At 46.4% G+C, this 14,395-nt stretch overlaps 1 protein-coding gene across 2 annotated transcripts in view; it reads right to left on the bottom strand.

Annotated features, from left to right (window-relative positions):
• Positions 1–14,395, bottom strand: part of LOC124035288 (kremen protein 1-like) — a 107,030-nt gene that overhangs the window by 14,682 nt on the left and 77,953 nt on the right. For both annotated transcript variants that reach the window (XM_046348748.1, XM_046348747.1), the window contains exon 4: positions 2,903–3,027. In XM_046348748.1, coding sequence (XP_046204704.1) covers positions 2,903–3,027 — 125 coding nt within the window. The remainder of the gene's footprint in view (positions 1–2,902; positions 3,028–14,395) is intronic.

Consider the following 14,395-nt stretch of genomic DNA (forward strand, 5'->3'; position numbering starts at 1 on the left):
TCTCCCTCCGCTGAGACTGATCCTGAGTCTGCTGCTCTCTCCCTCCGCTGAGACTGACCCTCAGTCTGCTGCTCTCTCCCTCCGCTGAGACTGATCCTGAGTCTGCTGCTCTCCCTCCGCTGAGACTGACCCTCAGTCTGCTGCTCTCTCCCTCCGCTGAGACTGACCCTCAGTCTGCTGCTCTCTCCTCCCGCTGAGACTGATCCTGAGTCTGCTGCTCTCTCCCTCCGCTGAGACTGACCCTCAGTCTGCTGCTCTCTCCCTCCGCTGAGAATGACCCTCAATCTGCTGCTCTCTCCCTCCGCTGAGACTGATCCTGAGTCTGCTGCTCTCTCCCTCTGCTGAGACTGACCCTCAGTCTGCTGCTCTCTCCCTCCGCTGAGACTGACCCTCAGTCTGCTGCTCTCTCCCTCCGCTGAGACTGACCCTAAGTCTGCTGCTCTCTCCCTCCACTGAGACTGATCCTCAGTCTGCTGCTCTCTCCCTCCACTGAGACTGACCCTCAGTCTGCTGCTCTCTCCCTCCGCTGAGACTGACCCTCAGTCTGCTGCTCTCTCCCTCCGCTGAGACTGATCCTGAGTCTGCTGCTCTCTCCCTCCGCTGAGACTGACCCTCAGTCTGCTGCTCTCCCTCCGCTGAGACTGACCCTCAGTCTGCTGCTCTCTCCCTCCGCTGAGACTGATCCTGAGTCTGCTGCTCTCTCCCTCCGCTGAGACTGACCCTCAGTCTGCTGCTCTCTCCCTCCACTGAGACTGACCCTCAATCTGCTGCTCTCTCCCTCCGCTGAGACTGATCCTGAGTCTGCTGCTCTCTCCCTCCACTGAGACTGACCCTCAGTCTGCTGCTCTCTCCCTCCGCTGAGACTGACCCTCAGTCTGCTGCTCTCTCCCTCCGCTGAGACTGATCCTCAGTCTGCTGCTCTCTCCCTCCGCTGAGACTGACCCTCAGTCTGCTGCTCTCTCCCTCCGCTGAGACTGACCCTCAGTCTGCTGCTCTCTCCCTCAGCTGAGACTGACCCTCAGTCTGCTGCTCTCTCCCTCCGCTGAGACTGACCCTCAGTCTGCTGCTCTCTCCCTCCGCTGAGACTGACCCTCAGTCTGCTGCTCTCTCCCTCCGCTGAGACTGACCCTCAGTCTGCTGCTCTCTCCCTCCGCTGAGACTGACCCTCAATCTGCTGCTCTCTCCCTCCGCTGAGACTGATCCTGAGTCTGCTGCTCTCTCCCTCCGCTGAGACTGACCCTCAGTCTGCTGCTCTCTCCCTCCGCTGAGACTGATCCTGAGTCTGCTGCTCTCTCCCTCCGCTGAGACTGACCCTCAGTCTGCTGCTCTCTCCCTCCGCTGAGACTGACCCTCAGTCTGCTGCTCTCTCCCTCCGCTGAGACTGATCCTGAGTCTGCTGTTCTCTCCCTCCGCTGAGACTGACCCTCAGTCTGCTGCTCTCTCCCTCCGCTGAGACTGACCCTCAATCTGCTGCTCTCTCCCTCCGCTGAGACTGATCCTGAGTCTGCTGCTCTCTCCCTCCGCTGAGACTGACCCTCAGTCTGCTGCTCTCTCCCTCCGCTGAGACTGACCCTCAGTCTGCTGCTCTCTCCCTCCGCTGAGACTGACCCTCAGTCTGCTGCTCTCTCCCTCCACTGAGACTGATCCTCAGTCTGCTGCTCTCTCCCTCCACTGAGACTGACCCTCAGTCTGCTGCTCTCTCCCTCCGCTGAGACTGACCCTCAGTCTGCTGCTCTCTCCCTCCGCTGAGACTGATCCTCAGTCTGCTGCTCTCTCCCTCCACTGAGACTGACCCTCAGTCTGATGCTCTCTCCCTCCGCTGAGACTGACCCTCAGTCTGCTGCTCTCTCCCTCCGCTGAGACTGATCCTCAGTTTGCTGCTCTCTCCCTCCGCTGAGACTGACCCTCAGTCTGCTGCTCTCTCCCTCCGCTGAGACTGACCCTCAGTCTGCTGCTCTCTCCCTCCGCTGAGACTGACCCTCAGTCTGCTGCTCTCTCCCTCCGCTTAGACTGATCCTCAGTCTGCTGCTCTCTCCCTCCGCTGAGACTGACCCTCAGTCTACTGCTCTCTCCCTCCGCTGAGACTGACCCTCAGTCTGCTGCTCTCTCCCTCCCCTGAGACTGACCCTCAGTCTGCTGCTCTCTCCCTCCGCTGAGACTGACCCTCAGTCTGCTGCTCTCTCCTTCCCCTGAGACTGACCCTCAGTCTGCTGCTCTCTCCCTCCGCTGAGACTGATCCTCAGTCTGCTGCTCTCTCCCTCCGCTGAGACTGACCCTCAGTCTGCTGCTCTCTCCCTCCCCTGAGACTGACCATCAGTCTGCTGCTCTCTCTCTCCGCTGAGACTGACCATCAGATGGAGGCACCATCAGCCCAGCAAAATAAAATAAAATGCGAATTATTTAAATGTATGCTCACTCAGCTGTGCCTCACAAGTAATACAACAATGAGTCTATTACCGGTGTGGTCATATAGCCTACCTCAAATTTTGAAATATAATATTGAAAAATGACCCAAACCACAGTGCATTGGCAGATAAATTCAAGCTAAGCCAGTATGTGGTGATAATGTATTGGGCCTATAGGTTACTGAACAACTCTCATTGCTACAGTACAGTTTTTAATTGGTTAATGTTGCTTACATTTTTTAAGTCATGTTAATAAAAATTCAGAGCGGTAGATCACAGCATTTTGACTCAGAAAGTGATCTTGACTCAGAAAAGGTTGGTGACCACTGGTCTAGAAAATAAGAAAGACAGCATCCCCCCCCTGCCAATATGACCATTTGCCATCAGGAATGATCAACAAACCATGGTCAAATCTGATTTAAAACGAGTGCACTATGTAGGGAATAAAGGTGTCATTTGGGACGGTCGATACAACTCCATAGTGTCGTCTGTCTTACCATGTATCTCTGTTTACGGCAGAAGCTGATGCAGTTCTGGACGGTGAGTTTGTTAGAGGTCTGACTGCTCCCTGTCAGGGTGGGAGGGTCACCACTGTCCTTAAAACAGCCCAGGTTACCAGGCACTACAGGAGACAGAGAGGAGAGCAGGGGGTTTAAACTATGTAGTTCAGCATGACATATGTTTCTAAACTAACAATCACACTCTGCATTTGGCATTTACTACAAATCCCATGATGCGTCTGTGTCTCACAGAGATCATACACTTCATACACGCACACCAGCACGAAATTAACATCATCACACTGGAATTCTCTGGCCTCTGTTTGAGATTTAGGAGGATGGGGGTGAGGGGGAGAGGGGGAGGAGGAGAAGGATGAGAGGGGGTGAGAAGGATGAGGGTGAGGGCGAGAGGTAGGAGGAGAAGGATGGGGGTGAGGGGGAGAGAAGTAGGAGTAGAAGGATGGGGGGACTGAGTTGCAGTGAGTGGGTGTTGGAATCTAGAGTATGTGCATTGTCTGGGCAAGCTAGTTTAGATCTAGCTGAGATATCTAGCTGAGATAGTGGGTAAAAGTCTACATGACAGAGCGGAGGAAGTCTCCTGAGGCTGAGGTCAAATAAGAGCTAAAGGTGATACGCACAGCATCAGAATGGACACCTAGTAAAGTGATACACACAGCATCAGAATGGACACCTAGTAAAGGTGATACAGACTGCATCAGAATGGACACCTAGTAAAGTGATACAGACTGCATCAGAATGGACACCTAGTAAAGGTGATACAGACTGCATCAGAATGGACACCTAGTAAAGTGATACACACAGCATCAGAATGGACACCTAGTAAAGGTGATACACACAGCATCAGAATGGACACCTAGTAAAGTGATACACACAGCATCAGAATGGACACCTAGTAAAGTGATACACACAGCATCAGAATGGACACCTAGTAAAGTGATACACACAGCATCAGAATGGACACCTAGTAAAGTGATACACACAGCATCAGAATGGACACCTAGTAAAGTGATACAATATGGATGAACTACAAAAGTCCAATTCTGACGACATGGCCCGAGCTGACAAGAGAAGATGACACTGTCCTGGAGGGCGTTGGGTTGTAAGCAAAAAGGGAACTGTCTGTTCTCTAAACACTTTGTATGTAAGAAATACTGTGCTGTAATTAAGCACTGAAAACGGTGTGAAGAATGATCATATTTGAGGAAACACAGCTACCCTCAAGACTAAAACATCCATTAGGCTACAGAATGCTTTGTTTTATTATGGTTCAAATTGTAATACTTTCATTTAATTTCTATGTTCTAGGGGTGAAATATATTAGAGAGAACCTATACAATATCAAACTAATTTCTAACCCAAAGCTATTGTCTCAAATAGGAATTGTGTCATCCAACTGTAGACCAGAACAAAGCCTATTATAGAGGGGGGAGGGCAGAGAGAGGGGGCAGATAGATAGAGGGAGAGGGGGGAGAGGGCAGAGAGAGGGGGCAGATAGATAGAGGGAGAGGGGGGAGGGCAGAGAGAGGGGGACAGCAGATAGATAGAGGGAGAGGGGGAGGGCAGAGAGAGAGGGGGGGCAGATTGGGAGACAGCAAAAGGAGAGAGACCGATAGATAGAGAGAGAGAGGGAGGGAGAGGGGGACAGAGAGAGGGGGGCAGATAGATAGAGGGAGAGGGGGGGACAGAGAGAGGGGGCAGATTGGGAGACAGCGAAAGGGAGACAGACAGACAGACAGACAGACAGACAGACAGACAGACAGACAGACAGACAGACAGACAGACAGACAGACAGACAGACAGACAGACAGACAGACAGACAGACAGACAGACAGACAGACAGACAGACAGACAGACAGACAGACAGACAGACAGACAGACAGACTAGGCGGCTCTATGTGACTGTCAGTCCTAGTTTAAGAGACAACCCATTGATATGACAGTTTAAAAACAACCTGAGGTGCTAACCAAGCAAATTCTACAACAATATCTGCATTAGCTTAGTCTCCTAGCTAACCACAAACACCTGACTGCTGAATGAGAGTTGTGTAAACCTTGATAGCTTTCCATTGAAATAGGAAAATCAAACATATAACCTTGAATGTAGTGTTCACATGCAGCAATAATGTGAGGGTTTAATACCTCTCTACAGTAACATGTTAGAGAGAGAATGACATCAAACTCTCTGACACACAGAGTTCTAGAGAGTTCAGAGAGTTCTAGAACAGATGCTTGAAGACATCTTGTTAGCACACGTTCACTGGTGCATGCTGGATGTTAAGACCTAAAACCTAGGGACTACAGCATGTGTTATTTTGAGAGAGAGAGAGAGAGATGCCTCAGATGGTATTAGCGTAAGGATGAAAGACGGACAGGACAAGCTGCAAAAGGCCAGCATTGAGGGTTCACTAACCAAGTTTACATCCCAAATGGCACCCTATTCCCTATATAGTGCACTACTTTAGACCAGAGCCCTATTCCCTATATAGTGCACTACTTTAGACCAGAGCCCTATTCCCTATATAGTGCACTACTTTAGACCAGAGCCCTATTCCCTATATAGTGCACTACTTTAGACCAGAGCCCTATTCCCTATATAGTGCACTACTTTAGACCATAGCCCTATTCCCTATATAGTGCACTACTTTAGACCAGAGCCCTATTCCCTATATAGTGCACTACTTTAGACCAGAGCCCTATTCCCTATATAGTGCACTACTTTAGACCATAGCACTGGTTAAAAATGTTACACTATATAGGGAATAGGGTGACATTTGGAACGTACCCCAAATGTCCTGGTCCAACACAGGGCAGGTCTCTCTTCTCTCTACACCCTGTGTCTCGCCCACGCTTTTAATATACTCTGCTTCGCGGAAACATGGCTCTCTCGAGATATACTGTCTGACTCTGTAAAGCCAGTTGGGTTCTCAGTACATCGCTCTGACAGGAACAAGCATCTTTCCGGGAAGCAAAAGGGTGGAGGTATATGTTTTATGATTAACGACTTATGGTGTGACTGTGATAACATACAGGAACTCAAGTCCTTCTGTGCACCCGACCTACAATATCTCACAATTAAATGCAGACCGTACCATCCCCCCCCCCCCCCCAAATGGATACCATGACGGCCCTCAAATAACTTCACTGGACTAGGCTGCATTTATTGTAGCTGAGGATTTTAACAAAGCAAATTGTAGGAAAAGGCTCCCAAAATTCTATTGATTGTTGTACTTGCCCTGCTTGAAAAACTCTCGGCCATTGTTATACTACCTTCACGAAGCAATCAAGCTGGCTAAACGTCGCTATAGGGACAAAGTTGAGTCCCAGTTTAACGGTTCATACACGAGTCCTGGACTTCCTGATGGGTCAACCCCAGGTGGTGAAGGTAGGAACAACACCCCCTCTTCACTGATCCTCAACACTGGGGTGCGTGCTCATCCCCCTCCTGTACTCCCTGTTCACCCACAACCGCAATGCTCTCCAGAGGGTAGTGAGGTCTGCCCAACGCATTAACGGAGGCAAACTTCCTGCCCACCTGGACACCTACAGCACCCGATGCCATAGGAAGGCCTCCTGTCTTACTCTCCTCTATAAATCACCAGCCTTCCTGTCTTCCTCTCCTCTATAAATCACCAGCCCTCCTGTCTTCCTCTCCTCTATAAATCACCAGCCCTCCTGTCTTCCTCTCCTCTATAAATCACCAGCCCTCCTGTCTTCCTCTCCTCTATAAATCACCAGGCCTCCTGTCTTCCTCTCCTCTATAAATCACCAGCCCTCCTGTCTTCCTCTCTATAAATCACCAATCCTCCTGTCTTCCTCTCCTCTATAAATCACCAGCCCTCCTGTCTTCCTCTCCTCTATAAATCACCAGCCCTCCTGTCTTCCTCTCCTCTATAAATCACCAGCCCTCCTGTCTTCCTCTCCTCTATAAATCACCAGCCCTCCTGTCTTCCTCTCCTCTATAAATCACCAGCCCTCCTGTCTTCCTCTCCTCTATAAATCACCAGCCCTCCTGTCTTCCTCTCCTCTATAAATCACCAGCCCTCCTGTCTTCCTCTCCTCTATAAATCACCAGCCCTCCTGTCTTCCTTTCCTTTTTTAAATCCCTTCTTTCTATTTTTACAGCCACGTTAAACACCCTCTCGGTTTTATGAGCAGATTAGTACCTCTGTCTGGCTCATTTAGCGCAGCACAGACAGACACACACACACACACACACAGCAAGAAGCAGCACGGCAGACTGGAAGAATTTGGAGAGAGATTAAGTGGCGAGTTAAAGACAACATGACTGTAATCGTGATATTTGTAGTTTTGACTAGAAACTTTCCAGAGAAAGGCAGGCAGAGGTCGGGGCATAAGGTTATTAGCCTAGTATTCTTCCACTCACACTAACATGACATGATGCATTGCAATGCAGACAAAGCAACAACAACTGACACAACGATTGAGTTCCGGGGTGTCTGTCTGTCTGTGTCTGTCTGTCTGTCTGTTGCAGGGTAAGACACACCTCTGGAGAAGGGACAGACAATAAACTTAAAGCAGTCCTAAATACACACAGGGACCGGCAAGATTTATCAACATGATTTACATCAAGCAGACTGTCACACCCTGACCATAGTTTGCTTTGTATGTTTCTATGTTTTGGTTGGTCAGGGTGTGATCTGAGTGGGCATTCTATGTTGGATGTCTTGTTTGTCTATTTCTATGTCTGGCCTGATATGGTTCTCAATCAGAGGCAGGTGTTAGTCATTGTCTCTGATTGGGAACCATATTTAGGTAGCCTGGGTTTCACTGTGTGTTTGTGGGTGATTGTTCCTGTCTCTGTGTTTGTACCAGATAGGGCTGTTTTTGGTTTTCCACGTTTATTGTTTTGTAGTGTTCGTGTTTATCTTTTTCTATTAAACATGAATCAATATAACCACGCTGCGTTTTGGTCAGCCTCTCCTTCACAACAAGAAAACCGTGACACAGACGATCTTATCCAAAGCGACTTACAGGAGTAATTATCAATTAGAATTCATTTCTTTTCTCTCTCTCTCAGAATAATAAGTATTTGGTCACCTACAAACAAGCAAGATTTCTGGCTCTCACAGATCGTTAAGAGGCTCCTCTGTCCTCCACTCGTTACCTGTATTAATGGCACCTGTTTGAACTTGTTATCAGTATAAAAGACACCTGTCCACAACCTCAAACAGTCACACTCCAAACTCCACTATGGCCAAGACCAAAGAGCTGTGAAAGGACACCAGAAACAAAATTGTAGACCTGCACCAGGCTGGGAAGACTGAATCTGCAATAGGTAAGCAGTTTGGTTTGACGAAATCAACTGTGGGAGCAATTATTAGGAAATGGAAGACATACAAGACCACCGATAATCTCCCTCGATCTGGGGCTCCACGCAAGATCTCACCCCGTGGGGTCAAAATGATCACAAGAACGGTGAGCAAAAAAACCCAGAACCACACGGGGGGACCTAGTGAATGACCTGCAGAGCGCTGGGACCAAAGTACCAAAGCCATCAGTAACACACTATGCCGCCAGGGACTCAAATCCTGCAGTGCCAGACGTGTCCCCCTGCTTAAGCCAGTACATGTCCATGCCCGTCTGAAGTTTGCTAGAGAGCATTTGGATGATCCAGAAGAAGATTGGGAGAATGTCAAATGGTCAGATGAAACCAAAATATAACTTTTTGGTAAAAACTCAACTTGTCGTGTTTGGAGGACAAAGAATGCTGAGTTGCATCCAAAGAACACCATACCTACTGTGAAGCATGAGGGTGGAAACATCATGCTTTGGGGCTGTTTTTCTGCAAAGGGACCAGGACGACTGATCCGTGTAAAGGAAAGAATGAATGGGGCCATGTATCGTGAGATTTTGAGTGAAAACCTCCTTCCATCAACAAGGGCATTGAAGATTAAAAGTGGCTGGGTCTTTCAGCATGACAATGATCCCAAACACACCGCCCGGGCAACAAAGGAGTGGCTTCGTAAGAAGCATTTCAAGGTCCTGGAGTGGCCTAGCCAGTCTCCAGATCTCAACCCCATAGAAAATCTTTGGAGGGAGTTGAAAGTCTGTGTTGCCCAGGAACAGCCCCAAAACATCACTGCTCTAGAGGGGATCTGCATGGAGGAATGGGCCAAAATACCAGCAACAGTGTGTGAAAACCTTGTGAAGACTTACAGAAAACGTTTGACCTCTGTCATTGCCAACAAAGGGTATATAACAAAGTATAACTAAATAGTCTGTAAAACCCAGTTGTGTAAAGTACTTAAGTAAAAATACTTGAAAGTACTACTTATGTCGTTTTTTAGGTATCTGTACTTTACTATTTATATTTTTGACAGCATTTACTTTTACTTCTACATTCCTAAAGAAAATGAAATACTTTTTACTCCATACATTTTCCCTGACACCCAAAAGTACTCGCTACATTTTGAATGCTTAGCAGGACAGGAACATTTCCTAATTCACACACTTAACAAGAGAACATATTTGGTCATCCTTATTGCCTCTGATCTGGCGGATTCACTAAGCACATGCCTCGTTTCTAAATGATGTCTGAGTGTTGGAGTGTGCCCCTGGCTATCCGTAAATTAAAAAATGAGAAAATGATGCTATATGGTTTGCTTAATATAAGGAATTTGAAATGATTTATACTTTTACTTTTGATACATACAGTTGAAGTCAGAAGTTTAGATACACTTAGGTTGGAGTCATTAAAACCTGTTTTTCAACCACTCCACAAATGTCTTGTTAACAAACTATAGTTTTGGCAAGTCGGTTAGAACATCTACTTTATCCATGACACAAGTCATTTTTGTTTGTTTACAGACAGATTATTTCACTTATAATTCACTGTATCACAATTCCAGTGGGTCAGAAGTTATCATTCACTAAGTTGACTGTGCCTTTAAACAACTTGGAAAATTCCAGAAAATTATGTCATGGCTTTAGAAGCTTCTGATAATTGACATAATTTGAGTCAATTGGAGGTGTACCTGTGGATGTATTTCAAGGCCTACCTTCAAACGCAGTGCCTCTTTGCTTGACATCATGGGAAAATCTAAAGAAATCAGCCAAGACCTCAAAATCATCCTTGGGAGCAATTTCCAAACGTCTTCAGGTACCACGTTCATCTGTACAAACAATAGTACGCAAGTATAAACACTATGGGACCACACAGCCGTCATACCGCTCAGGAAGGAGACACGTTCTGTCTCCTAGAGATGAACGTACTTTGGTGCAGAACAACAGCAAAGGACCTTGTGAAGATGCTGGAGGAAACAGGTACAAAAGTATCAATATCCACAGTAAAATGAGTCCTATATCGACATAACCTGAAAGGCCGTTCAACAAAGAAGAAGCCACTGCTCAAAAACCACCAAAAAGCCAGACTATGGTTTACATCTGCACATGTGGACAAAGATCGTACTTTTTGGAGAAATGTCCTCTGATCTAATGAAACAAAATAGAACTGTTTGGCCATAATGACCATTGTTATGTTTGGAGGAAAAAGTGGGAGGCTTGCAAGTTGGAGCAAGATGGCAACCTTTTTTGTTCACTGATTATAAGTCGCTCTGGTTAAGAGCTAATGACTAAAATGTATGATAACATTGGACCCTGACTGGACCACATGACCTGACCATGAGGTACAGTACTCCAGGTACATACTACAAGAAACCAACAGATCATATAACATCTCATCTCATAACCTTTTCATTTTTGCCTAATAAAACTGGATATACAGTGTAATAATAAATCAGACAACAACGTCATAAACACGTCAGACCGATTAGAAGTATTTTGATCAGTGAATAAGTGATCACACATTCAAGCTTCACTCTGTCTTCTCCAATCAATCACTGCTAATTATTCAGGCTTCACTCTGTCCTTCTCCAATCCATCACTGCTAATTCTTCAGGCTTCACTCTGTCTTCTCCAATCCATCAGTGCTAATTCTTCAGGCTTCACTCTGTCCTTCCCAATCCATCACTGCTAATTCTTCAGGCTTCACTCTGTCCTTCTCCAATCCATCACTGCTAATTCTTCAGGCTTCACTCTGTCCTTCTCCAATCCATCACTGCTAATTATTCAGGCTTCACTCTGTCCTCCAATCCATCACTGCTAATTCTTCAGGCTTCACTCTGTCCTTCTTCAATCCATCACTGCTAATTATTCAGGCTTCACTCTGTCCTCCAATCCATCACTGCTAATTCTTCAGGCTTCACTCTGTCTTCTCCAATCCATCACTGCTAATTCTTCAGGATTCACTCTGTCTTCTCCAATCCATCACTGCTAATTATTCAGGCTTCACTCTGTCCTTCTCCAATCCATCACTGCCAATTCTTCAGGCTTCACTCTGTGCTTCTCCAATCCATCACTGTTAATTATTCAGGCTTCACTCTGTCCTCCAATCCATCACTGCTAATTTTTCAGGCTTCACTCTGTCCTTCTTCAATCCATCACTGCTAATTATTCAGGCTTCACTCTGTCCTCCAATCCATCACTGCTAATTTTCAGGCTTCACTCTGTCCTTCTTCAATCCATCACTGCTAATTCTTCAGGCTTCACTCTGTCTTCGCCAATCCATCACTGCTAATTCTTCAGGCTTCACTCTGTCTTCTCCAATCCATCACTGCTAATTCTTCAGGCTTCACTCTGTCTTCTCCAATCAATCACTGCTAATTCTTCAGGCTTCACTCTGTCTTCTCCAATCAATCACTGCTAATTCTTCAGGCTTCACTCTGTCCTTCTGCAATCAATCACTGCTAATTCTTCAGGCTTCACTCTGTCTTCTCCAATCCATCACTGCTAACTCTTCAGGCTTCACTCTGTCCTTCTCCAATCCATCACTGCTAATTCTTCAGGCTTCACTCTGTCTTCTCCAATCCATCACTGCTAATTATTCAGGCTTCACTCTGTCCTTCTCCAATCCATCACTGCTAATTCTTCAGGCTTCACTCTGTCCTTCTCCAATCCATCACTGCTAATTCTTCAGGCTTCACTCTGTCCTCCAATCCATCACTGCTAATTCTTCAGGCTTCACTCTGTCCTTCTTCAATCCATCACTGCTAATTATTCAGGCTTCACTCTGTCCTCCAATCCATCACTGCTAATTCTTCAGGCTTCACTCTGTCCTTCTTCAATCCATCACTGCTAATTCTTCAGGCTTCACTCTGTCTTCTCCAATCCATCACTGCTAATTCTTCAGGCTTCACTCTGTCTTCTCCAATCCATCACTGCTAATTCTTCAGGCTTCACTCTGTCTTCTCCAATCCATCACTGCTAATTATTCAGGCTTCACTCTGTCCTTCTCCAATCCATCACTGCTAATTCTTCAGACTTCACTCTGTCCTTCTCCAATCCATCACTGCTAATTCTTCAGGCTTCACTCTGTGCTTCTCCAATCCATCACTGCTAATTATTCAGGCTTCACTCTGTCCTCCAATCCATCACTGCTAATTCTTCAGGCTTCACTCTGTCCTTCTTCAATCCATCACTGCTAATTATTCAGGCTTCACTCTGTCCTCCAATCCATCACTGCTAATTTTCAGGCTTCACTCTGTCCTTCTTCAATCCATCACTGCTAATTCTTCAGGCTTCACTCTGTCTTCTCCAATCCATCACTGCTAATTCTTCAGGCTTCACTCTGTCTTCTCCAATCCATCACTGCTAATTCTTCAGGCTTCACTCTGTCTTCTCCAATCAATCACTGCTAATTCTTCAGGCTACACTCTGTCTTCTCCAATCAATCACTGCTAATTCTTCAGGCTTCACTCTGTCCTTCTGCAATCAATCACTGCTAATTCTTCAGGCTTCACTCTGTCTTCTCCAATCCATCACTGCTAACTCTTCAGGCTTCACTCTGTCCTTCTCCAATCCATCACTGCTAATTCTTCAGGCTTCACTCTGTCTTCTCCAATCCATCACTGCTAAATCTTCAGGCTTCACTCTGTCCTTCTCCAATCCATCACTGCTAATTCTTCAGGCTTCACTCTGTCCTTCTCCAATCCATCAGTGCTAATTCTTCAGGCTTCACTCTGTCCTTCTCCAATCCATCACTGCTAACTCTTCAGGCTTCACTCTGTCCTTCTCCAATCAATCACTGCTAATTCTTCAGGCTTCACTCTGTCTTCTCCAATCAATCACTGCTAATTTTTCAGTCTTCACTCTGTCTTCTCCAATCCATCACTGCTAACTCTTCAGGCTTCACTCTGTCCTTCTCCAATCCATCACTGCTAACTCTTCAGGCTTCACTCTGTCCTTCTCCAATCAATCACTGCTAATTCTTCAGGCTTCACTCTGTCTTCTCCAATCAATCACTGCTAATTCTTCAGGCTTCACTCTGTCTTCTCCAATCCATCACTGCTAACTCTTCAGGCTTCACTCTGTCCGTCTCCAATCCATCACTGCTAATTCTTCAGGCTTCACTCTGTCTTCTCCAATCCATCACTGCTAATTCTTCAGGCTTCACTCTTTCTTCTCCAATCCATCACTGCTAACTCTTCAGGCTTCACTCTGTCCGTCTCCAATCCATCACTGCTAATTCTTCAGGCTTCACTCTGTCTTCTCCAATCCATCACTGCTAATTCTTCAGGCTTCACTCTGTCTTCTCCAATCCATCACTGCTAATTCTTCAGTGGCTGTCTTTACTTTGAACGTCAATGCACAGATAAACCATTTTGCATTAGGAAAAGCTGCTATAATATAATAATAATAATATATGCCATTTAGCAGACGCTTTTATCCAAAGCGACTTACAGTCATGTGTGCATACATTCTACGTATGGGTTTATGAATGTCTTTGTGTAGACCTGAAACGTCACTGTACATTCTTTAAAGTTGATTTATAGTAAACATTATTTTTATAATGGAGAGAGTGTGTGTCACTCCTCACCTTCTAATGCAAATTTCAGGTGCAAGTGGAATTTGAAAAAATAAGTATTTTACCTCCTTTTTTGTGATATCCAATTGTGATCTTGTCTCATTGTTGCAACTCCCTAACGGGCTCACTAGAGGCAAAGTCATGCATCCTCCAAAACATGACCAACCAAATCGCGCTTCTTAACACCTGCCCACTTAACTGCACCGATTTGTCAGAGGAAACACCATTCAAATGAGAACTGAAGTCAACCTGCAGGCGCCCGGCCTGCCACAAGAGCACAATGAGTCAAGTAAAGCCACCTAACAATGCTGGGACAATTGTGAGCTGCCCTATGGGACTCCTGGTCACGGCCAGTTGTGACACAGCCTGGGATCGAACCAGGGTCTGTAGTGACGCAGCAACAATTAAAACATTCCCAAACCAGAAACCGTGGATTGATGGCAGTATTCGTGCGAAACTGAAAGCGCGAACCACTGCTTTTAACTATTCCCTCCGCAAGGCAATCAAACAAGCTAAGCGTCAGTATAGAGACAAATTAGAGTCGCAATTCAACCGCTCAGACACGAGGTATGTGGCAGGGTCTACAG

Source organism: Oncorhynchus gorbuscha, linkage group LG05 (genome assembly GCF_021184085.1).
Source record: "Oncorhynchus gorbuscha isolate QuinsamMale2020 ecotype Even-year linkage group LG05, OgorEven_v1.0, whole genome shotgun sequence".
NCBI lineage: Eukaryota > Metazoa > Chordata > Actinopteri > Salmoniformes > Salmonidae > Oncorhynchus > Oncorhynchus gorbuscha.